Source organism: Colias eurytheme, chromosome 19 (assembly GCF_061535395.1).
Source record: "Colias eurytheme isolate Ceu_HAF_F1 chromosome 19, ilColEury1 Martin Lab GWU primary, whole genome shotgun sequence".
Classification (NCBI taxonomy): domain Eukaryota; kingdom Metazoa; phylum Arthropoda; class Insecta; order Lepidoptera; family Pieridae; genus Colias; species Colias eurytheme.
The window spans coordinates 5,422,254-5,449,965 of NC_142998.1; the positions used below are offsets into that span (position 1 = coordinate 5,422,254).

The 27,712-nt window shown below is 31.8% G+C and overlaps 1 protein-coding gene across 1 annotated transcript; it reads right to left on the reverse strand.

The window, feature by feature from the left end:
- Positions 1-1,321: 1,321 nt before the first annotated feature.
- NKCC (sodium potassium chloride cotransporter) lies at positions 1,322-26,544 on the reverse strand. Its single transcript, XM_090113037.1, has 20 exons — positions 26,273-26,544; positions 20,325-20,462; positions 19,878-20,163; positions 16,599-16,670; positions 16,345-16,525; positions 12,898-13,157; positions 11,144-11,252; positions 10,820-10,959; positions 7,592-7,816; positions 7,122-7,353; positions 6,823-6,944; positions 5,931-6,066; positions 5,063-5,274; positions 4,551-4,792; positions 4,117-4,328; positions 3,241-3,419; positions 2,924-3,081; positions 2,551-2,693; positions 2,299-2,432; positions 1,322-2,039 (listed from the first exon to the last, which is right to left on the reverse strand). The coding sequence occupies exons 2-20, from the start codon at positions 20,351-20,353 to the stop codon at positions 1,926-1,928; spliced, it is 3,186 nt and encodes a 1,061-aa protein (XP_089969163.1). The 5' UTR covers positions 20,354-20,462; positions 26,273-26,544; the 3' UTR covers positions 1,322-1,925.
- Between the last annotated feature and the right edge of the window lie 1,168 nt (positions 26,545-27,712).

Genomic DNA, 27,712 nt, shown 5'->3' on the forward strand with positions numbered 1-27,712 from the left:
ACCTACTCTTCGGCATGCAAAATTTGACATAAAGAGTGACAGTTTGATTTATCAAGAAGATTCCACCAGATCCTAATTTTATTACCATAGATTCTTTGTAGATTATTATTTTTATATGGACGATATGGACAAAGAACCCATTATAATTATTATCAACGAGATAGAAAGTTTTTGTCGGATCTTTGAATACTGTACAAAATATTAAACAAGAATTATGATTATGAAAACAAAAAATGCGACTAAATAATTCTGATTGATGACTACAACGACACCTCCTCAGTCAAAATTCGTCCAATCCAGCTATTGATCTGTAGAGCGGCCATAGTAATATACAAACATACATACACTCGGAAAACATAACCCTCCTTCTTTTTCATTCGAGTATTAAACCAGTAATTGTTATTTTACTGTTTAATTACTTGTCAGGTGGTGAGTTAGTGTGAAACCGATACGGATGCTATTTTACTGCGGGTGTCGTAAAACATGATTGTATGGATTATTTATTGTGACTTCTCAATTGATTGTTGTATTTTTTATTTTTGATGTGAAAAATTAACAAAGAATATCTACCATACCTGAATCTGCTCAAAGGAAAAACATGAAAATATTTTGAAATAGAATAAAATATGTATCTTTTTACAATTTGCCTTTTTCTTGTGACGATCTTACAACTGCATTTTCTGCCTTCAGATGGTGTGATTGCATTGAAATTGGCTCTAACTCTCACTGCTTTTAGGTCGTCTATAATGTTGAAGCTTGCTTTTGTTACCATAAAACATACCGGAAAGAAATGCAAGCAAGCATAAAGGAAATTGAAGGGAGGAGTATTGAAAAATATGGTTGCCATTTCGAGCAATAACAAAAAACGAGGCCATTTAGAAGATGAGAAAAATTCCTTATATTCATTTTAAACACCATTGTTCGTATTAACTCAAGTTAAATTAGTTACTTTTGATCTTTTTTTTTTGGGAATCGAACCCAAGAACTAATAATAATACCTACTAGTAATAATCATTAGTTCATAAATGTATGCATGTCACTTTTCTTGTTCATAAACCCGATGATATGGGTCCTAATGGGTTCATAAGAACAGAACTTGTATGTTATGTTTCAGACTTTTCCTTCTTCTATGTAAATAATACAACATGAATTATTGGTACATAAATACTCTTTATTTACGAAATGTAATGTCTTTCCTTAATTGTAACGTATGAGTCAACATAATTTATGTATATAAATAATTCAAATTATTGTTACGCTTATTCTAAAATATATCTATTAATTAAAATAATAATTATTTATTATTTATTTTTAACGTACTTAATATAAAATTGTGATTTTTATTTGTCAAAGTATTGTACTTCCTCGTGAATATTCGAGTAAAATGGTCTATATAAATTAAAAAATCATACTCGAAGCAATAGTTAAACCAATGCTTCATGTTTAATTACTTATGAATGACAATTAAAATTATATTTATTTTTATTATGCTCTAGTTAATAACAACAACTATCCTTTGGTTTTAAGTGAATAAGTATATTCAATAGGTATTTAATATGCATAAGTTTAAAGTTAAAACTATAGGTATCTATAACAGATGCATTTCATTAACTTTGTTCTAAGTTATTCAATTATATTATAAGTACTTGTACTGTTAGCTCACTTACCTAATCATTTATTTTAAACACTTTTAAGTTATGTAATATGCCTTTATCAATTCTCTTTTTAACAATTAATACTGCTTAAAATACGTTATTATGATAACATTTTATTTAATATATACTCAAAACATTATTAATACCTACATTAACTAAAATACGTCATAATTGCCTATAATTATCCCTTAAGTAATATTTTAGTATGAAGTACAATTGTCTATAGTTACAGTTATTAACTAACATATAAAAAAATACGTCAAAATTAAACTAGGAATAGAATGTAAGTACAGAGGTGTGATTTCCTCTGACGAACAGCATCGGTGGGAGGTCTCTGCTCATCATTTCGAGCCAGGACATGTACAGTGGAGCTGATACCGAACCCTGGGAAAGAAACCATAGTTTATTTATAAGTAAGCAGATGATTAAATTTGCAAATTAAATTTGACAAAAAACCTAATAAGGCTGTTGCCAGGCTTAATGTTCAGAACAGGAACACTATAGTAAAATAGATGGAAATCAGCTATGAACGACAACTAAATACTGGAAATTTAAGAAGTAGTTTTTTGCTTCGTCAAGTCAGTTCTATAAATCAATACACATTATAAAAAAATAAGTAGGTTAGTAGATAAAAAATAATAACCTTTCTAGGCATTGGTAGAGACATAACAACAAGGCGTGCTTCCTTCGAGTTTGCCAACAACAGTTCTCGCAAACGAAGTTGACGATTTGTCTTCTCACACAGAGTGGTTAACTCGGTTTTGCTTATCAGACAATCTGAAAACCAAATTAATGTGTTTATAAAAATAGTTCACCATGGGTATTTACGTATAAATTCTGCTTCTTAAATGTTGATCAATTAAGGCATCATAGATTAAGATCAATTCATGTATACCTTCACCCATAGTTTCCTGTGTGAACTTTTTAATTGTTTCTTCGAACAGCTTTTTGGTTTCAGGCTGCGGAGGTTCTGTTATATCTTGCACCATTGTCAATGATGAATAGTCAATGCGGAACTTGGCTAATAAATTTGCCATACTGAAACATGAATAAATGTAAATATACTTACGATTTTATTTTATATTTTATGTTATTGTATGTAATTACCAAGTAGCTGCTTAATAATTAGCTTAATAATAAACGGCTGTGCAAAGTAGTTAGTTTTTGGGTAGGTATTACTAATGAATATGAGGCTTGATAAAAAAAATTGCAATGTCTTTCACTGTATTGGCTTTTTAAATTATTTTGAGTATAAAATTAATTCGTACTTTCTTTCTTCCAGTTCCATTTCATGGTGTCTATTAGCGAGTGCAAAGATCCTCAGCTTGCAGTTGGCCCAAGCGCTGCGTTGCGAGAGGATGTATGGCAGCAAGATGGTCAACCCGCCGTCGTCATACAACCACCAGACATCTAGAGTTCCGCTTTCCTGAAATAAATAAGTGTTTGAATAATAGACCATACCTTAAGGCGAAATTTGATAGTGTCCAGTGAGTGGTTTCATTACATCAAGTATTTTAACTTTTGGGTTGTAAAAGTTTTCATCAAAAAAAAGTTGTCAAGTTTCAGTATGAGTTTTATTCCTTACCTGTTTCCTTTTAAATAGAGTCATCTGTGATAGTTGCTCCATAGAGAGCTCGATTCCTGACGACGATTTGTAAATAACATGTCGATGTATATCCAGTCCTTTCTTTTCCTTCTTTTTCTCTTTCAAATCACTTTTCTCTGATATCGTGAATGAGCGTGATGTCGTCAAAGTCAATAAGTCTATAAAAATAGTTAATAATGTATATTGGTGGTCATTAAATTAACATTGATGCTATAAGTATAGCTAATTGCAATTCCTCTCATTTTTTAATTAAACAGAGTCACATACTTGTACCTATTTACATTTACAAATCGCCAGTATATTTAAGTAGATAAGATACGGAAAATATCACAAATATTTTTTCACACATATGGTTGTTCCTGACAAGTACCTATTTTGTCGTTCGAATACGAATTTCGTAAAATAAAAATTTAAAATAATAGATACAAACTGATACTACATAATATTCATATAAAAAAATATATTGAAATTGATATTTTTGGTTTTATGGCATTCAAATGCTTTATAAATATAAATTTAGAAAAAATTCTAAATTATAAAGAATAGAAAAAATTCGATCACGAGGCGGATCGAATTTTTTCTATTCTTTATAAATTTATAAAAAACTAGCTTTCCACCCGCAGCTTCGCCCGCGCAGTCAAAGAAAAACCCGCAAAGTTCCCGTTCCCGTGGGATTTCCGGGATAAAACCTATCCTATTTCCCGGGTTAAAAAGTAGCCTATGTCTTTTCTCGGGTATCAAAATATCTCTATACCAAATTTCATGCAAATTGGTTCAGTAGTTAAGGCGTGATTGAGTAACAGACAAACAGACAGAGTTACTTTCGCATTTATAATATTAGTATGGTTATCTCACTAAGATTGTTCTTGCTCGACGGCTGCGAGTCCGTGCGTATATCGAGATCAGAGTCCGCGTGCATGATGTGCGGGCCGCGGCGCACGCGCAGCTCGCCCGTGCTGGAGGTGCCCGTGAGCCCGCTCGCCGGCGCCTCCTCCGTGATCGTGCCGTAGTCCAGCCCGCCCGCTACACGCAATATCGCCACGGCGAGCCGGTTCTCGAATGCCGTGCTGTGGAAACATTTTCATTGAATATTTGGACTTCACCAACAGAAAAAAATCTATAGGATAATTTTATAGATATGATGTTTAAGTAGCTTTTTATTATTACGTAGGTGTATTCATTAATTGTTTTTTGATAGAGATAGATTATAGTTACCTACAATATTGTTATTTTTCAGATAGTCAACAGACAATATTTTCAGGCCCTAATTCACAAATCACAATACTTACTGTAAAACATTAAAGTACGACTCCAAATCGATCGCAGGAGCAGTAGTCCAGTCGGCCTTATAGCCCATAAGGAGAACATTTGGAGCAAGTCTCCCCACGCCTGTGGACTGCATGAGAGCGCGAGCCCCAATTTCAAAGCTAAATCCATTGACGTTGGCACAAAATGCGCGAACTTTGCGACCCCGTAGCCATTCATCGCTCGACCTCAATCGGTAGGAGCGCTCCTTATACGTTAGCTTTTTCTAAAAAAATACCATATAATTTAGGAACAGGAATTATTTTATAATAATTCTTTCTCTTCATAAAAGTGAAGCAATTTTTTTAACATTTTTCATCATTTTTGATGCATTTGAAATATTTTTTTGTAGCTCAAACTAATATATTATACGATAGATTTTAGGCATTATCATTTTCGTTTCACAGAATATAGCAAAAAGCAGCAATGTACGATAAAACATGGAGAAAATATAATTAAAGGTCAAATGTTATTACAACTATTCGACGTATTTTACCTGTTGAACGTCACCCACGATCATTAGCGAGCCAGCCTTGGTAATGAGATTTCCAAGATCTACCAAAGCGGGTCTATCCTGGGGTTTTCCAGCTAGCACGAGTAACTGGGGCCAGTAGTTTTTCACGTGTTCTCCAGTTCGTGCCAAATTGTGGGCGCTTGATAACGCTGTTTTGTACATTTGAGCTTGTGTACTACTACCCCAATTGACATCTGTTGAATTAAGATATTATGCTTGATAAAAAAATTACTCGTTATAACTACTTACATAGGACATTATAATTTTCATAAAACATACGGTAGAGATAAACGAAGATCGACAATGTGAATTTATTCGATACTCTTTGATCATCAGTCATGGTTTTGTCGAAAGGATTTTTACCCATTACGAAAACAGATAAATCACATATAATCTGCAAATTTATATCTGCTGAGCAAGTATGTATATCTATTTCTAAGAAAACGATCCCATTACTCAATGTTTGAAACGTATTTGCGGAGCTCGTCACTTTCTGTTCTCGTTTGTAGCCACTTGTAATGATATGTGGGTTAGATTTACGTTATTTACGTAAAAGCTAAGGAATTTATTGTAATTGTTGGAATAACAGAGATCTTGTATGATGTGATATGTAATGAAGATATCCCAAATGTAATACCAAGATCAAATGAACCAATAAATAAACAAGGTTTCCATTTGGTTATAGATTACCTCGTTTTATTTCTAAATTAGATTTTTAACGGAAAGCAATAAGAATGTTTAGATACCTACTAAAATTTTCAGCTTTTTGATATGAAATCGAATTACCTTGGTTCCATGTACATAGCAGTCTTATATGATACACAATTAAACACTTATACTAATATCTTACCAGGTCTTCGGTAGTGGACAATGAGGTAGAGTGTGAAGAATATTGCGAAAGTGACCAGAGACATCACCCAGCTGATGAGTAGCATGATTGCCACGCACATGAGGAAGCCCAATAACGACACCCACACGTTGTAATACTGCAATCAATTTAATTGCTTTAATTCCTACGCAAATGTTTTGTGGAAAATAAAATACCAATAATGCATGATCACACTATCCTAAGAACCTATCCTTTTATATTATAAACGCGAAAGTTTGTAGAGTATGTTATGTATGTACTCTTTCTCATGAAAACCAATGCATTAATTTTGATGAGACTTGGCAGTGATGTAGCTATACATTACCAGAATAACAAATCAGTTAAAAAAATACTCGTTATGGAGGTTCATTAGCGGGTGAACCCGCATAGCACAGCTAGTGAGGAACCATCGATCTGTTTGATATAAGGGACTTATTGCAATTAACCTGATTATCTATTATACATAAGTATATAATACATAATGGAATAGGCTTTATTACTTTCTTTCACTAGAAGAAAACTATAGACGAACAAGATAACAAATTACCACGATAATGAGGTCTATTAGCTATCTACTTATATCCCTCATCACTGCTATTTCATTTACTGACTTTTAAATTACTCTCAGCCTATTTTGTACGTAATTTTAGTAATATTTTATTAAGATATAATACTATATAGAATTCCAGTTTTATCATGCATGAGACTAACTCATCTTATGTTTTTATTTTCACTCAAGTAGGTATCTCACTAAATTTTGTTCTTTATGAATCACCCAATCACGTGTTTTATGTGTTTACAATTGCATCACATTAGTTTTGGCGTGTGCAGATCCATATTTAGTGTATGTGTACACTGTATAGTGTATACTAACCCGGAATGTAGGTCGCCATCCGAGGGGTCGCACCAGCGCTGCGTGGAACGTGCAGAAGTTTATCAACGCGTATGACGCCAGGTAGAAGTTGGATATCAATGGCGCGATTGTGTTTAGATCAGCTGTTGAATTTACAGTTTATTATAGTTTTATCAAATGCAATTTTAAGTTTACGTATGAAAATTTTTAAAGGAAATTCCGTTTTTCTTGTAAATATAGGTTTTTTAGTACATACTTTGTGTTTTCTAATCATAGTTTTAAATCTTTCCATAAAAATCTATCAACCAAGTTGAACTTACCTATAAGTAAAAATACGAGAGAAACAAAAAATGTCAACACATATCCACGGTAAGGCTCTCCATGTTTGCCGTAGGGTTTCGAGAAGAAGATAAGGCCCGGGTAGATTCGATCCACACCAAGAGCCTGGATAAGCCGCGGTACCGACAAAAGATTGGTAAGTGCCGTAGAGAGGGTCGCCGCCCAACATCCACCGTAGATAAATGGACCCCAAGCTGACATTAGTTGCATTACCTATATTTAAAAACATTTCTATTTAGATACTCAGAAAAATGGAACTGGAATCAAGAGAAATATTTTATTTGACTTATATTCATTTACAATTGAAAAAAGAGGAAGAAAATACCATGAAAATACACATTACACTATTTCAAATTCTTTTCTCATAGTTAATATTACCATTTAAAAAAATCTCCATGAGGTACTTATTTTGATATGGTTAACCACTGAGATCACATTGGTGCACACTTACAGAATAGCTATTGTGAAGTCCATAAGTGCATCCTTCGGTAGTGTTGACACAATTCGCTAAAGCGCTATAATCCAAAACAGTCCCATTGATGTGTATGACGTCAGTTATATTTCCGCTGGCGTCCCTCAGAGCACCGGCCCCAGAAATCAACACCATGGCTGCGTAGCTCACCATAGAGATCAGTAACGCTAGCAATGTTCCTTTAGGGATCGCCGATGCTGGATCCTACAACAAATGTAAACGAAATTAAATACTTTTGATCTTGTTTTTCATTACCAACGATGTATAAACCATCACGAATATGAGATTTTGTTTATCTTCAAATATAAATTGCTTTATGATGATTCATTTTATGTTGAACTTCGCCGTGAATCAATGTTTCAGTATCTACATTGTATGAAATTCGTGTCTAATTTTCCGTACCTACCTATGTACTTACTGCTGTTTCAAAACTATCTATGAAATGTTTTACGACGAAAAGAACTCAAATTGACATGTCAAGGACCAATTATTTAGGGAAGGACAAACCTACTTCACATTAGGTGACAACAAACAAACCAAAATATAATTGGGGCGGGCACACGCAATTTTGGTGTGTACTTACATATATATGTAGTTATCGAAAATAGGCATAATAACTCGTCTATTTTGAAAACTATACACTAAGTATATTCAAACAAAGTATAATAATCTAACAAATTCGACGAAAAAAGAAAAATATTTACGAAGTCGACTCATATGGGATGGACTAAAAGCTCGCTAAAAATAACATTGAGTCACCAATAAGACTGCCCCTAATTGGTTGTAACGAATCTATTCAATAAACGGCATATTGTATTCTTCATATGGGGCTTTTATACAATAAAATTCCAAAATTATAGGGGTTAAACGAATTGACTCTACCGATCATTGCAGTCGATTGGCAACGCAAACATTTTATAACTATCTGTTTATTTTTATGAGCGATTCTTAGAGCTGATGACTTCTGATTAAATTAATAATCTCCACTTGTTCATAATTTTCCTTTCAATGAATTTTGGATTTGCACATAAATACTATAATAATCATGGTTTATTGAGGGAGTTTATCATACTAAGTAGGTATTGTACACGTGTCGAACTAAAATGACGAATGTATTTAATTATTTATTGTTTTCTTATTTATTATTTTATTTACCTATAACACTTGGTTTTCTACGACGTATGTAGTTTTTATTTACATGAATGATGAATATAATGTTCATATTCAGTGTCTTGAACAAAACATTTGCAGCTGTAATGGAAAACACACCGTTGTATCAATAGTTACGATTCACATCGTGACTATGCGATGAAAGATCTCAAATCGATAAACAAATACAAGTGCGTTTTTTATGAAAATTAAAAATGTCTTTTCTATTATTTGTAAATAGTTGCATTATTAAAAAAATATACAGGCTAAGGCTCTATAAAATATCTACCAATAGCATAATTAGTGCGTTTTAAAAGTTATGTAAATTCAGATTTGTAATGCAACGGCATTGTTGCGCAAATTAAAATTCTTTCATTTAATTTAAATGTCATTCTGCAAAGTCGATTGTATTCGTTTTAATCACGACAAATCGAATAGTTGAAATGGTCTCATCTCGTGTTGTATGATCTATATTGATGATGTTATTATATCTACTTTATGTGTTGTTGCATTTTCCAATACTAATACCTAAAAAATAATATTACTGGGGATTATCTGCTCTTCCTCTACTATAATATAAATTATAAAGTAAGAAGTTGCGATTATAGTAATGTGATGTCGCAATATTTATTTTCAAACATTGATAGTGGATATCTGGTAGATAATATGTCTTAGTAGTCTTGAGGCCAATATAAACATATTATGAGAAAATATTAATTACATTTCTGTCTTTATTTTGGCGTGCTTGCATTGTTTCAATGAACTTTTTTTTAGTTCAAAAATTATGCACCCTTAATTATGCTACGTGAGTTAAGGTTCAATTTTGTGTTTATTCCACGCATAAACTATCAATTTAATTTACTAAATGGAATACTAAACTAAATCAACGCTGTACATTATTACCGTGGCTGTACCTCAGTTCTCATTTGTTATTGGACTGAAAAATCGATGACTCAGACATAACCAAGCTTACTGTCTTCAATCAACTGAATTAAATAATTTACTTCAAATCTGTAGCTCATATTTTGACAGTATTGAATTCTTAAAACTACCCAATACTTTATCTTATTCTAGGTTATTCTAAATCAGTAAAGATGCAATCTACTGTTCTTTCAAAATGTCTATTTAGCACCAAAATAAATATCTCTAACTGGAACATCACCTCATTTTAGGTATGTGGGTGAGTACTGAGTATTACTCTCATAACATGTTACTATTTATGTACGACTAAATTCGTAAATAGTAATGTATATCATGTAGCCTGTCGAATTTCTTTGGAATGATATTTAAAGCCCATTCAGCTGATCGTGAAGATCAATGAGTAAATATGTTGCATTATGCATATAAATAGTTAGATATTACTAAGTTAATATAATATATTAATAATAATTATGAATTACATTCTACCTTCATTGTACAATTTCAAATAGCTTATATTTATTTTTTAGATTCAAATAAACGAGTTTCAAAACGTCACTGTAATTATAAGGCCGTTGATGTTGTAACCTCCAGGATATTTAAGCCCAATTTACTTTTCTCCAAATAAATCAAATTTGGTAAAAAGCTCTTAGTAATCTTATTAATTAATGTTGCAATTTACACTCTGAAATCGGCGATTTCATTTTTTATCGAACCAATATGACGCCTTACATTGTAAATGTACCTAAGTGGGAACATTAATAGTTATCGATTCTCCTGGTCCACGTGCCAGGAAACAAAAGACAAATATTGACAATTTTCTAGGAAGTTCCCAGCTAAAGTGAGTTAATTTCAGTCGAATGACGTCACTCTGTGTCGAGGCAATCGTCCACATCGCCATTTGATTGCTTCGTATTACATGTACTTCGGTGTATTTGGTGTAATGGGAACAAAAGGCCGTGTGTATTTATGATTTTCTAAAACTGGCATAATGTCAAAGCCGATTAATTATGATACCTATATATATATATGTGCTTTCATGATTATGGTATAGATTTTATAAACCAACGTAAGTCTAAAGTTAGGACTTAAATAAACATAAGGACATATTTTTCTATCAACAAGAGAAATGTACGATACCTTTAGATCACCAGAGATGTTGGCCCCAGCTTGTATACCAGTTACCGATGGGAAGAAAATTGCAAACACGCTGAAGAAATTCTGATCCAAGTTTTCACTGTATCGGAAGTCCGGCTTTAAATTCCCAATAAATGCTGACGCTGCCAACATAAATTCATGTTACGTAGTCTCCAATAATTAAGAAAAAATCATCATCATAATTAAAGAGCAATATTTAAATATTGGTAGCTCATTAAAAATTTGAAATTTCCAAAATAAAATATTTATGTTCATTAAATAATTTAAAATTAAAACTTAATGTAGAGTTAACTCAATTATACTTACAGCTAACACCAACAAAACCTTGGGCCACTTCCGTAATATCTTTAGGACCCATAATCGTCCCAACTACGAAGTCAACCATAGCCCCAACAATTATTGCTATTAGAAAATTCTGAAACAATAACGTATTTTTAGGTTGTGATAAATTACAATTTGTAAAGGTACCACTTACATTGTATGTAGATACTATAACTATAGTACCTACTTTTACAAATGTTTATGAATAGTGAATATTATAATGGTTATAGCAACCTTGGTGTGAGCATTATAATTTTGGTTATTTTATATAAAATTTTCGTGTTTGGAGTTACCATAATACCACATGGTATTCAGAATGAAGAATAATACCTAAATGAATGGATATGAAATTATATGGCAACGGTATGCAATTTTATATAAATTATCGAGAGCGAAGGCTGTCACATAATAATTTACGAGTGGCAAATTTCATTCATTTCATTAATAGCTATTATTGTGAAAAACTAAAAGCAATTACGCTAATCAAACCGTAGCTTGCCGTGTTCTCATTAATCCATGTGTCCCATGACTTTACTTTTAGAAAGAAAATGAACGGTAGATAAGTAATGAAAAGTTTATACCACGTGGAAAATTATTTAATACGATGAAGATTGGTGAAAAATAATCATGAAAAGAATTGAACATAATCTAGAAAATAACAGACTTTTATTCATGCTTTTCATAGTGAAATTTTTCTGTCCTCCAGTTTAACAGTTTGTTTAGTTTATCCATTGTTTCTTTGTTCAATTCAATACCGTCACCTTGTCAACTACTCGTATTACTATTTGTACTATTAGTAAAACTCATATTTGTCTAGATTATTTGTATCGTCATGGATTCATTCTATACATATACTTAGGGTGAATGAGATGAAACGAAAATACGTTTACTATGGATACATAAAAATATACAATGAAAATATAAACGATACAAGTAGGTAGCATTTATGAATAAATGCTTAATTTAAAAATTCTAATTAAATTGTTATAGTGCAGACTTAATCTTTTAAGTACTGCGTTTTACTCTGTTATCATGTACTGTGTACAAGACACTAAAAAAACTAATATTAGACCAGGAATTACTAATCTAGCTTAAGTCATTAAAGTTGTTCTTTTGCGTATTAATGACCGCTAAATATAATTAGTCAATACAGATAAATACCCTTTATACTTTCAGCCACATTTTTACTTGTAAGATAAGGTTATTTAACTTTCTACGTCAAGCTGGTTCGATTTTGAGTCAAAGAAATATCATACAATTTACTAGAGTAAACAATGTTAATAGCCGATGAAAGGTATATTTGTTATATTTCAGGGTGGTTTATACACAAGGGAGGGTGAAGGGCAGCCCGCTCGGCCATCCGTTTGTCAGTAAACAACGCATCGTGTTTCCTGCACAAGGCTACAATAGTTCGTAGGTACTACGTAAACGGTAAACGTAGTAGATTAGAACTACTGAATGACGATTATACGCTGCCATATTAATTGAGAACTATGCGAGATAACTAATTTGTCTATTCTTGTCAGCTGTACTGATTTTTAGTTCAGTTCTTTTAAAACATATTTTCTTTGCAACAGTATTCAGATTGCATTTATGAGATAGTTATAACTTATAAGTTATAAGTAAAGTACTATGTATCATGTGTTATAAATTATAACACATGATACATATTACGTACTATTCCTTGTAGGAAATATGGAAAGTGTTGAATAGGAATTAGGAAATTTATCTGAACTTACCTGAGCCTTACTCTCCCAATCCATTCCCACGGCGCAGATGATACACATGAGGACTAGAGCCACTGCTCCAACTATTCTGACGTCATTGACTCCATTGTCTATGATCTTTACACCCTGATTCCGTAGAAGATCGTTTAGTGAGTCACAAAATCCAATGGTATTCATACTAGCTGCTACTGCGTTTGCAAAAGCAAATATAATTCCCACTGAAGCCCCAAATTCGGGTCCTAGCGATCTGGATATTATGTAGTATATACCTCCTGCATTCAAAAAGAAACACAATTAGTAGTAATTATTACATAATTATATTAGATACCTACCTACCTAGTAATATAATTGTACGTAAATTATTTATATAGTTTGAGCCAGTTTATATGAAGAATCCTAACCAATAATATTAATGGATGTTTAGGCATACAATATGTATCTGGAGATCTTATATTTCATAATTTCATTCAAAGACAACATTATTTATGAGAGATGTGACCATGTAAAATTTAATAGCTTTGAAAGCAAGCATTCATTACAAAACAACACCTAACAATGTAAGTACCATTCATATAAAATATTGTTTATAAACTAATACTTACTACTATAATAACTATCTCAATAAAGATTTTTCCAAGAAATTGAATAAATAATGACTATACTGAAAATGTACAGTTTCTCATACTTCTCATAGTCATTTAAATCTTATATTTTATATGATACTAATATTACAATCAATTAATTTTTTTTCCAATAATGAACGAAACAATATTATCCCCCTTAGTCCAGTAATTTTAAGGAAATTGAGATACTCAGAATATTACAATGAAAACAGTTCTATTTTGGCATATTAATACTGATATAATTGGATCATCATATAAATCGATTTTTGTGACCTTCGACCCCCTGATTTTCAAACTTGCGACCATCCAATTATATATGAATTTTAGGACAATTTTAAGATGCCAAAATACAAGTTTTTACATAATATGCTGGGTAGGTATCTCGATTTTCCGAGTTTTACACCTAATTTGGCCTAAACTGACTGCGGTAGGTATACCTCCTTGTATTTTTTATGTGAAAAAGATAAAACCAAATACAAAGTATTATTTTTATATAACAAAGTATAGGCTATAGCGAATTTCTAGTCAGTAGATGTGTAACAATCTACCGCTTGGTGTTGGTTGTATTTTATTGCTGGCTTCGATTAGCCTATAATTAAATATTGCACTCGATATGTCATGATACGGTTTCTATATAAACAAACGCATTTCGCACGTCAAGTACAAAATATATACATCCCAGCAAGCACATAAATTGTATATTAACCAAAAATATATACAGAATTATGACTTGAAGTTATATTAATTATTTAAATCGTCACTATCCAAATATAAGTACTTTATAAAGGCATTTGCTTCATCAAATAATGCTAACTGTTATATTATGGTTACCAAAAAATTGTTACAATGTCAAAAATCTTAAATAAACGTAGGATAATTCTAAATTACAGCTTCTAAAACAGCTTTCAAACTTATAGTAAGACTATTATCTTATATGGGTAATTTTAATAACGTTACGCTCTAAATAAGCATAAATAAATTATTTTATAGTGCCTTTGAACGTATGTTGGTTTTTTAAAGAATAAAAGCTTTATAATAGTCCATTATTGTGTTAATTTAATACTAATCCTATATTAACATTGAATTTATAACAATTATTGCTTTTGCTCCGTTTTCTTTCAAATCTATTCATCTCTACAGTATATAGCTATATATTGATCGAAATAAAAGTATTGTTAGAACTATGAGTAATAATAACATCGTAATTTGAATTTGGTTAATGGATAAAAAGGCTTTCAATAAAACTACAAAACAGGCGGATTCAAATGAAAACTTAAAAAGGAGTATACGGAGTATATAAGGAGTGATTTTATTAATAATTGTAGTAAACAAAAAAAGATTCTTCATCGGCATCTTCATATTATGTTGGGAAACGCTTTACTTTGCAGGGCATGTTGGTTCTGAAAAGAACAAGCAAGTTTGTTTTTTAAATGGCTTAATTAAAAATCTTGGCTTATTTATTTTATACCAAGTACCTAACTAATTACGGTTCCCTGATAAGCTCGATAAAAATCAGTCACTAATACGTATAATGAGTTTAAGCATCATAACATATTTCCGAAGTGCTGTTATATGGCTGAACATAATAAGTGTCTTGTATTACACTATATACGAGCTCTAATTTTTGTGACAAACCATATTAAAATTAACAGCACTATTATGCTATCGTGAAATGCCTAAAGCTTTAATTTCATTTGTCGCCATTTGCTTTCCTTTTCCTATCTTACAAAAATAATACAAGTTACTAAGATCTGACTAGAAAGGGAATGAAATCATTTGTATTTTGTACCAATATCTTTATAAGGTACTTTAATTGTTAAAACTATTACTATAATCTAAATTTTGTGATATTTGTTAAAAATAGGTTATGTTTTATAAAAAAAAAATATACTAATAAAGTATATTAGCGAGGGCGCGTGTATTCTTTCTCAATAACATGTATATTTCACCCGACAAACTGATGCGCGCAGCTAATTTCACTCAAAACATTCAGAAATACAGGCGGTACTTACCCATCATTCAATATTAATTTTCACATTTAAATATTTCAAGTCCACATAACGTTGCACGATCAAAAACAGATCAATATATTTTTAAAATCAATAAGATTTTCTTTTTTACAAAGGAATTACAACAGTTAGCATTGTTATGAAATTTTAATAACAGATTGTAATTTTAAAAGCTATATATTGACTGTAATGAAGTCGCAAAAAATGCCATTTGTTTATTCATGTGCTCATAACTGACTTAATTAATGATTTAATACGATAATTATAATGCTATTAAATTGCCTTTATATAGCTCAACGCTGTCTAAAGGGGGGGCCCAAATTTTACTTATAAGAGTCGTATAAAAGAAATACAGCCGATATACGATTTGGTTATAATGCTTTGTACATGAACTCGTGCTATCATAAGTTTGTTATAATGGTGTTTTGTGCTTGCTGGGATATTAGTATCATAGATAATATAATAAATACTATACTGTATTAATACATAAAATGCAAATAGTTACAGGTCAGAAGGCTAGAATGCCTTCAATTTTCGAGTCTCTAGTTTATGGGAAAAATCCTATCCTATCCCGAAACAGCAATTGTGAGCTTTAAAGTTATTGCATGAAACCTTAAAAATCAAAATTTTAAACCGTTCTTATGGAACTTATAGATTCCACATAAGTATAATTATTTTAAGATTTGCTGCTGGAGATATTTCTAAAGTTGGTTGTGTTCGTAAATTCAGTTTTTGAGTTATTGGATTTGAGACCGTTTAGGATTGGATTTCCAGAACGAACATACAGCTATAGTTATTTATACAATTTAATTACATTACTTCCTTACCTCCTTTTACTTCTCCATTCGTGCATATAGCACTCATCGAGAGCGTTGTGATGACACAAACAATAGCTGATATTGCTATAATGACCAGAGACATGCCGATCCCAGCTTGTGACACCACCCACGATATTCTCAAAAACAACATCACACCCCATATGTTCAGGAGGCATGGTATCAACACACCCTAAAATTACTTTAAATACTTAATACAAGTCCATTCTTTACAATAAGTTAATTATTTTGTTAAAAGCTCTTACTTGAATCCATCCTAATTTGATACCGACGGCGGGAGTGGGTGATTTTGTATCTCTTTGGCTTTGCTTTTCGTCCTGAAAAGGTTTACTTATGATAGAATATGCATGAAACCCAAAAATGCATCTCATCATATATTCATCCATCTCTATAAAATTTTATCATCCTTCAAAATATAAACTCCTAACACTAATGAATAAATCCATTATTATTTTTTTATCAAATATCAAAATAAACTACCTAGATAAATATCATTAGGTGAATATTAGAAGTATATTTTTATGTTTTTGTGTAAACAACAATCAATATTTAATTTAGGTACAAAACCATTCGTTTGCAATTAGCCTTGTGGTTTTCGTTAATTGTAAAAAGTGAATAGGTACGTATAGATAATAATTATTGTTTACCATCCTTTTATTGTACCATAGGCTATATAATAATATATATACCTATGGTACCAATTTGGTACCATAGGCTATATAATAATATATATACCTATGGTACCAATTTGATACCATAGGCTATATAATAATATATATAATACGGGCGTAGGGATGTGACGACCCACGACGACCCCATCGCCCACGGATGGGATATCTATGGTCTATGTGACAATAGATATTTCACCCGTGCCCAATCAATTAACCCGCAGGACACCTTGTGGCGAGGTGTTGGAGAGTAGCGACCCCGCGGGAACCGAGTGCTCCCGGGGAGGTCCCTGTCTTCATCTCCGGCTTGCCTTCACCGGCCGGCCGGAATGAAGCCTGACGAGGACAAGAACCCCGACCATGGCTTGCCTTAACCGGCCGACCTGAGTGAAGCGAGAGCTTTTTGCTCGATGCCAATCATAAGTGGCGAGTGGGCACGTGATGCTGGACCCTCAGGGAGCACGTGATCGTCGTTTAAAGTCCAGGGACGCCTCTCCACCCATAGCTACTCACAATATGTTGCCCCTTGTCGCATCAATTATCAATTATCAACTTATTTCGGGGGCCCATACAGTGAGAGGGCGAGCACCTGCAACTGCCAACAATTTTTTGCTATATCTTAGTAGAAAGGCAGGTGCAGTATAGTATAGTAAAAAGCAGTATAGTCTTCCATAGTCCTTAATTCCACATCCCATTCCTGTTTATTTTGTTTCCTTATCTCGCAATAGTCCTACATCGGCCGCAGACTGCCCAGGGCTGTATCTCTATAGTGCAGTCATGGGCAGGCTGCGGCTGGTGTCCCACAGGCACAGTAAAGTTCTCGAAAGGGCCTCTGCGTGTTGGATCTGTGTCCACACGTAAGCCTTCCAAAGGACCGGGTAACTTATGATGGTACCCGAGTATTATGGAATTGAGATATATATAATACAAAATAATGGTATACCTATAGGCAATATTACAATTACCTATTAGATATTACTGAGTTATTGACTCTGGTTAGTATGGTACATAATCAGAATATTCAAGTATGTACATAGGTATTGTAGCGTAAGTAACAAGTTTTTCCATACTAGAAGACTCCAAATTAGAATACATTAATAATAACGTATTATCTTGAGACTTGATAACAAGATAAATTTCAACTTGACTTATTTCCAAGTGAGTTCTTATGATAATGTTAAGTAGGTAAGTAGGTACATATAATGCCTTCATTCAAGTATCTCACGATTACGGCGATCATAACAATACAATTATCTCGCGTAGTGGGCTAATGTAATGCAGATGATAAAGACAAAGACCAAACGAGACAGGTGAATATGATAGACGCCGTCTGTCCGTCTGTTTATCAAGTTTATAAAACATTATGGTGTACCATGACACTGAGATTAAGTTCAAAACATTTACATATATAGGTATGTTAGGCCGAAAATTACTTACATCGGTTATTGTAAGAAATAACACTCTATTTTATATAGAGCTGAACAACAACAATGTTGAAAAACTAAAGAACGTAAATTTTTTCCTTCATATTCAATAAATATTTACAAAGAAAGCCATTTGAAGAACAAGATTAAAATTTATACACCTAGTAGATTGTTTACAGTTGGGTTAATGTATAATTTACAAGGTTTATTACACATACATTTTATGATTTTATTCGGGTGCTGTTAGTATTTGTGTATCAAGGGCATTATTTTTGTTATAAATATAAACGGAATTAGGTATGATCTATGCCGCACTATATTTTTAACATTCTTTACTTCAAACTCGGTGTTCGGCACCCTGAATATAGATAATTTAGTCCTTTTTCGATAAAGTTGCTTTTGATTTTGAATATGAATTATTCTTGGTCACTTTAAGATACTTGTACGACGTCAGTCTGCAGCGGTTTACTCCAGTAATCACCGGTTGCGCCCTCGGAGTAAGGCTAACGTTACGACTATAAGATATCTATGTTGCCATTTACAATGACGCATTCCCACGTGTAATGAATTTCCGTTCCTTCAGTAATAGTTTCGAACAGATTGACACTGTTAATAGGTACCTACTTGTATTTTTATATGCGTTAAAAAACATGTGTTTTGGCAATCTTAATTAATTACCGTTTGAATTACATTGTGCAAATAAGATGCAAATAAAATAAACATGTTTCTACCGTTTTCAATTACAAAGGCGATGACGATCGTGAAGTCTGTACAATGTATTCTGATCTAAAATTTAGATATTCCTAGAGGTTTTTGGTTGGTAGCAAATAGCATTGGAATCGTAATTTCCTTCCTTGTTTATTATATTCCTTGTCTTGGAAATAGAGGCGTCTCTTCCATGCCAAATTTTAGTCATTTTTATTTTACGTTTACGACATGAAGAATGAAGAATATGACTTATGAAGATTATGGCACCGGATTTTTCCCTCTGTTGATACCTTGACACTTCATATTATTAAAGTAGTATAATGTATTGAGGGGGATTAAAGTCACATTTATGTATCACTATAAAATTGCATCATAGCATTTTTAATTTATCTAAACTACTGTCAATCCTACAATTCATGCTCAAAATGATGTTTTAAACATGAGAACCAATTATACCTACTTACACGATCTAAAAAAAAACTAAACGTCCTTTTTAATTCCGAGGGTCACTCAATTTGAAACAGCATAATGATGAAATAAATATAATGGATTATTTTGCATAAAGATAATCATAAAAACAGTAAAAATACAAGCTGTTTATATATTATAGCTTTAGATGAATTTTCGTTTAAAATGACACATTAATTTTAAGGCTAAAATGTATCAATAATAAATCAACCGTTAGCGATTTATTATATTTTATATGCATCTACGAAATACATACCTCTTCTGTGATCAGATGATCGCCGTGAAGTTCACCAAGGCTTGGCCTTTTTAAAGCTCTCTTAGAATTTCTATAATTTTCCATGCGTGGCAGCGCTTCCCTCGTCAACTGCGCCAATGATCTCTTTCTTCTCCAGCCAGCATCGTGAAGCCATGTGTCAGGTTGAGCGTTCGGATCTCCCCGTTCCATTGTCTCTACTGATGACCTTAAAGGTCTAGTTATTATAGCAGCGCCCATGTGGATGCCATTCTTTTTACTTTCATTTTCCACCGGCAATACGGTGAATCTTAAACAATTGTTTTAATTTAAATACAACCCACACCGATATAAAGGTAGGTATATAATAAATTAATAACAGAAATACTACAATTTATTCACATTTTTATAGTTCTTTAATCGTTAAAATTATTTTTTTTAGTCATGAACTAAAGAGAACTGCTGCTTTACCTGTTTTCCTCCATTGTCCCCATATTCATGTTACCTTGGACTAACGGAAAGTATTGAGCGTATCATTAATTTGATATAACTGTACCATAATACGGGGATTTTTTGGTTTTGTCCTCAACCGCATATTCTTTGCCGACCCTGTAATAAAATTGAATGTTATTACTTAAATGTTAACTTTGGTTAGGTACAATTTAATTTAAAATTAATTTAGTTTGAGCTTTAAAATATATTACTTACACTATTTTAAAGCTTAAACAAAATAATGTATTTCTATAATAATATAGTAACTAGTAGTAGAAATGAATCGCCAAATGTAAAACATGAGAACGGCTCGATCAATTCGACAATTTTTTCGACGATTTAAAATTAAAAATCTGATTCTAGGATAATAAACGAGTTGGGACATAGTGATAATGCTCTACATTCAATTGTTCGATGACGTTTTTGTTGTGGACATGTGTTTATCTACTAACATTATCAAAATACATATATCTATTGTATTTAAGGACCTACGATATGTACCTTATATTCAAGTACCGACATCTTAATTTCTCTTCACATTTACCTACACTTATCAAATTCAATTATTAAGGTACGTAAGTACTTCCTATGAGATAACTATTAACTAGCAATAGTTAATTATGTCGATAGCTGATAATATAATGATTAGGTACATTTCTATTTTTTTTAAAGGCGGATATGATGGTTGGATACATTTTGTTGAGAAAAAGGAAGTAAGGTCAATAAATAAACAAATGAAAAACATTTAAAAAGACAGAAGGTTGTTGTTTGCTAAATCCAAATAGGTTAGAGACCGTTTTGTCTCATAAAGTACCAACTAAAAAGTTCTTCCTGTAAAGTGGGCATTGATTAAGTAATTAAAAGATGCCTGTAGTTCGTGATTTTGGTAAAAGTTAAAAAGAGCAAATGATTTCTTTGCAGCAATATTTTTCTTCAAAGTACAAAGTGACAGAATGTATGGGTTTATTTTTTAAAGCCCTCTAGGTATATTATTACATTATTACGAATTTGTTTAATAAAGTTTTTGTAGTCATTCTATCGATGTAAATAGGTACCGGTTTAATTGGTCATCTCAATAATCACGTTTAAACATTAAAATTGATGACGCACGTTTCTAACAAGTTTGTATTAAAATATATCGTGTACAGTACAAAAGCTCTCGGGCCCGGCCCGACAAGTCCGCGAGACGCGCAGGCTTTCACGCCGGTACAATCCAGTTACGGCCGGCGCCAACTAGCGGCTATGACGGCACTTACCGCTACCCACTGACGCTATGAACTGGCCCTAAACACGCGCTGTATATTTTAAACTTACAAATTCCATTTTTTGTAGATATAAGTCGAATAAAGTTAAATATACAAAATATATAAACCGGAAATCTCAGGAAATCCCTGTAGAATGAAAAATTAAATTTTCGATTTTTCCACTTCATATAGGTCATATTATTATACCTATTTTATCGTAAGGTGCTACATTTATCCTGAGGTTAAACGTTATCATATTATGTAATGTCATACCTACCTTTAATGCAGTAATTGTTGTTGTATTACGCAGATTAGCTATATTATGAATTATGATCATAGAATTGCTAATGTTACACCCGACATACCTATTACCTATAATAGATATATACATAATACATATTTAGAGTGTCAAAATGGTTATTAAATTGGTAGGACCTACAATTTTGGGGGTTCCAAAAGCTTTAGTTCTTTTAAAGAGAAACTGTGCTTTTCGAAAACCTCAAATTTATTACACATTATTTCTAATCTAAAACGAAAAACTATTAAGATTATTATAGAAGACAGACTCGCATAAGAGTTGCCCCTTTAAAAATCGTAATAACTACCTCAAAGAGTAACTACCTTGTAAAATAAACTTCGTGTGCCGATGAAATGGTGGCAATAATATTTGTTTGATAAATCCTAAATGGGATGTACACGGTCGAATGTGTACACCATTTGAAAACAAGCAAACGAATTGCACAATAATTCCCATCAAAGGACTTGTTTGAAATACTTAGTTCACACCTATGAGACAACAATATCGTTAAACAAGCTCACATTTGAACGATTAGATCAGATTATAAACGCAACACTGTTCTTGAAATTCACACGTATATTTTAATGAATTCCGTAAAAGGAGCTTCTTTATTTATTTACCAATATTAGTTAATACACCATGCGTCTATGTCACCTATTTCCAAGGTTTGTAGCTTTCCAAACAATGCGAGAAACGTCATTAATTACGGGTTTAGGAAATTAGCTAGGTAGATTCATTAGCTGTATTTTGAAGATCTCTTAATAAAACAACCATTTTGCATAATTACCTAGCTACTTTACACCACATGTGAGTGTGTGTCCCAAATTCTAGGCAAATCTGATTGGCAATATTTGTGTTGTTTACATATTAATTATATAAACTTTCACATTTATAATATTTGATTTGTCCTTATTTACATAAATCGTCCTTATTTTTGTTAATTTTATGTTTCTCACAGATATTTTATCCAATTTTAACCAGTTTTTTTATTCAATTGGTACATAAATACTACTAAATAATTATTTTAGCGGCAGATTAACAAAAAATAATTTAAAAGCCAAAATGGATATTTAAGAAGTCAATATAAATAACTGGGTAATTATAAAAGCAAAGGATGGTTTTTTTATTGATTAATATAAACAGTAGTGGATTTTTTACGACATTTCTGTTCACGTGTGTGTGATTTTATATGGAACGTTAAATTTCTTAATTATTCTCACGTCACCGCTGACACCATCTAACTACATGGCAATTACCCAAAGCATGTGACTTGTATTAAATTCATTTAAATTATTACGAATACAATACGTCCTGCCGACCGACACCAGCTTATCTTATCTGATAGATCTTTTATATTCGCGATGCTAACGACATGTGTTTGTATAAATGTATTTTTTGTTCATTTTTAATATTATGTTTATTTATATAATATATCGAGTTGATTATGAAGTAAATTGTAAAACATTACAACAAACGAAAATCATCTGCAATATCATGGCAATATCCCTTCTTATCTCTATGCATTACTATAATATGGAAGATAAAACCTATATGACATACAAAAAACAAATCTACATAATTCTCTTCTATTTTGTTTAACGTTACTTTTACTTTCTTTCTTTATCTTTATTGTAAGGAGTATCATTGTTTTATCTTTATTTTATTGTTTTGTTAACATATTGCCACTACACATTTCTTTCAACTCATTATAAATGATCAAAGGATTACCTATTGAATATAATGATAATTAATGAGCTAGGTACCACCAAAATTTGCTAGTTAGCTTATTTTGAGAAAACTGTAAGGTAGTGGATAGTATCTACTTTAGAGACTCATCTTGTAACTAAATCTTCTCTTTTTACATATCCATTTACTGGTAATGTTTTAAAACGATCTACAGCCACCCACTACATGGTTACGATAGTTTTTTCAAAATAATATGACATTGATCCATATTTCTTCAGGCTGATATCGCATTGCTCATTATTCCTCTAACCGCTAACGACAATCAGATAAGTAGGTAGACAGTGTTGCCACCCGCAGTTTAATCAAGTAATAGACTCCTTGCCGCGACTCCCACTGCATGAACCGCCTCATATTACAAATTAGCCTCATGGTCTCTTATAACATTTTCTTTTACATAATAATATGAGAAAATGTTTTAATTAAATTTGAAAGTGTCATAATAATTCATAAATCTATATAGACAAGATCCTATAGGAAAAGTGATTGATTATTCGCTAACATCCTTTTTGAAGTGAAACTTCTTTATCGGGGTTGGAAAAAAAATTGTGTAACATTTTTTCGTTACGCGTGACATATTTCCGTTACGCGCCATCTTTTTCTTATCCCTACCACGCGTGATTCGACGTATTTCTGTAAAATTGCATATAGTAAATTATTTTTTGAAAAATAAGGTCATAAAGAAGTTTCACTTCTTACGTGTGTACACTACACAGTACAGTAGGTGGTGTAGTGTGTACAGTAGTTACACGCACACATTTTTTTTATATTATTGTCAAATATTAAAAAAATCGGTTAAAAGCGAGTCGGACTCGCGACACATTTGGTTCCGTATAAATAAGCTAAAGAACTGGAAAAAAAGTTCACCCATCCAATCTATGTTCGTGGCTACCGTTGCTTAACCGCATTTTTTTATAAGGATCAAAATACATCGTGTCGGAAAATTTCATCTTTCTTAATACATATTATTATCAGAGTACATGAGATACAGCTTGGTGACTGACGGACGGACGGACAAATAAACAAAGACGGATACCGAAGTCCGAAGCTTCAGTCCTGCCTACCCTTTGGAACTAAACAGCACCTATATCGTACCAGCGCGCGCAGCGTTGATATTGTAGAAATTTCATAAAAGTTAAATTGAAAGATAAGAATCAATTCTTTTATAAAAAGGGAACAGAAAATTAACTGAAATTTATGTTTTCAGCGTATTTCTGAAATCGGTACGATATCTGCCAGTAATATTAAACCAAGCTATAGCAAATTAAACAAGTTTATATGCCGGGGTATTTATATTTAGAATTGTAATCGTTAAATATACAGAATTAATAATAATCTGCCTATCACTTCGAAACTAAACAGATTAGAAGTTACATGGTTGTTTATACTACAAATAAACTTTATGGTGTTTGGATTTATTTTTCCGTTACTAATTTATTTTTGTGTAGATAAGTGTAAAACCTAAAATTCCTGCCTGCTACCTGCTAAATATAATTATATATTAACATATTATATTGCATTTATTTATTAGGGATCTACTAAGCTACGCTATAAAGTTGACCCTGCCTCGTTCATAAAATTTTTTTATCATCTCATTGAACTCAAATGTCTGCGAATTTAATCCGTAGTGATGGCTCATTTTTAATCGAAACAGTCGATATCCATGAATAATATTTACAGTCTTACTAACACTAGAACTTCTCAGCAAAATGAATCACTCATTCTTCCAATACATACTTACATACTTGAGTTTTGATTTGATAGTTTGCCAGAATCATCTAACCTCTTTCATCTTTTAAACCAGCTAATGTTATTTTACGGCTACAATTTTCATACATATTTTGAAGTATCGATTTGAAGTATAGGTAGGTACCTTCTTACATGTGTTTCAGTTTTATTGGAAAATTGAAAATTGTTTGCCGAAGATTAATACCTAAAATTTATTATTTTGTGCTGGATACACCAACCTACTTTATTTAAATTATAGATAATTTCGCTTTATACATTTCTGAACATTTCCTTATTTAATGCTCTAAGTTATTTTACCACATTTTATATGTATCTACCTACTATGATTCATTACATTAAATGTTATGATACACAACACAAACACCTTTTTAATATTTCAATAAATGTTATTCTATTATAAATATGTACAGACAATCTTTATTCTATTATATCTTTAACTTTATTTATACATAGTAGTTTATAGTCTCTTTAGACTAAACTAAATAAATAAATAAATAAATAAATAGATCGTTTTATTATTTTTTAGTGGTTTAGGCTTTATTCAAGTTAAATTTTAATAATGAAAGAATGGATTGAACATTTAAACTACATATCACAATAATTAAAAGTTTAATAAATATACCCGGGCGGAAATTTTCCATGGGTTACCTACTGGGTTCAAATGCAGTTCTATTTTTTCAGTAATTACTTACTTTCCAACATTTTCAGTAAGTAATTACTTTCTCTGCAGGACCAATAAATTACCAATATGATTATCAAAGCACAGTAAGCACTACCCTATGCAATTATTTATTACGAAGATAATAAAAATTATAATTTTATTAATAAAAAACTCTAAAATGTATAATGAGTCAGTATAACTACCTAAGTACTATATTATTACAACTACTTACGTTAACAGTATAAATTTCCCGAAGACCACAACACAAATTAAAAATCTTCTCACATTCTTTATTTTCACCAATTACTACAAAAAAAATATAATCTTCAAAACAACGCACTCTAACAAAAATTTTAACTTAATTTAAATTACATATGATATAGTGAAACAAGTTTCATGTAATAGAAGTAAGTAATTAATTAATTTTATTTGATTGTTATTCGCGAGGAGGAAAATTGCGAGCGGCACGTGCGGTCTGCGATACAGCCATCGCATCTGTCTCCGAAGGCTTCACAACGCGAATATATAAAGAGATCGCGCCCTTACATGATACAAACAATATTTTTTAATTACATCAATGATTAGTTCTAGTTAAGACGAGATTTCTACCAGTTCCACCGACGACCCGAACTTTAGTCCCGATTCCCATACATTACCATTGCTGTTTATTTTTAGGTCTACCATCATTTATTATTATTTATATTGGAGCATTGCGATGAGATTGCAAAGTACCTACCTATTGAAACTTAGATATAGTATAGGTAAATCAAAGAGTAAACTAATATCTAATATCTAATATATATTATAAAGGCGAAAGTTTGTAAGGATGTATAAGGGATGTATGGATGTATGGATGTATGGATGTATGGATGTTTGTTACTCTTTCACGTAAAAACTACTGAACCGATTACAATGAAATTTAGCACACATATAGAGGGTAACTTGGATTAACACATAGGATAGTTTTTATCCCGGAAATCCCACGGGAACGGGAACTATGCGGGTTTTCCTTTGCAAACGCGGGCGAAGCCGCGGGCGAAAATCTAGTATGGATATAAATGATTTCCCATACGAGCGCAGAAATAATTTATTTATTTAAATATTAGGTAATAATCCAATTTCATTGAGAAATATAGTTAGTATGTAGATATACAGTGGTGGACGTTTAATTAGAAACTCGTAACACGATGAAGTAGTCATCAAATTAATTTAACATTTACGTATTAACGTATTAAAGATTAAGTATTATTTCGTATGTATTAGAACACCCGTTTATCTAGTTTTATAAGACAATGCTTAATTTTAATCAAACATTAGCCTCAATTAATAAAATTAAACAACTTTAAGTGAAACCTGATTTCCGAGTATTTTCAGTCTGGACAACAAATTAGAAACAGCATGCTTCGCGTGATCCAAAGTCAAAACCTGTTGAAATGCGGCCAATATTCTTTCTTCTACAAATATTTTCACCGATTTTTAAACATTCTATCTAAAAGTTTCTGAAAATTAATTTGCTTTACAGTATACATGGTTAAAAGTATAATTTGTGACCAATCAACAAGAAAAATAATTTTAAGTTTACATTTTGACAAAAACTAGAGTTACAGGAAAATTGCAAATCATTTAGAGTGTTCGATAAAAATATATTCAATGCTATAGTTTATTTAAAAGA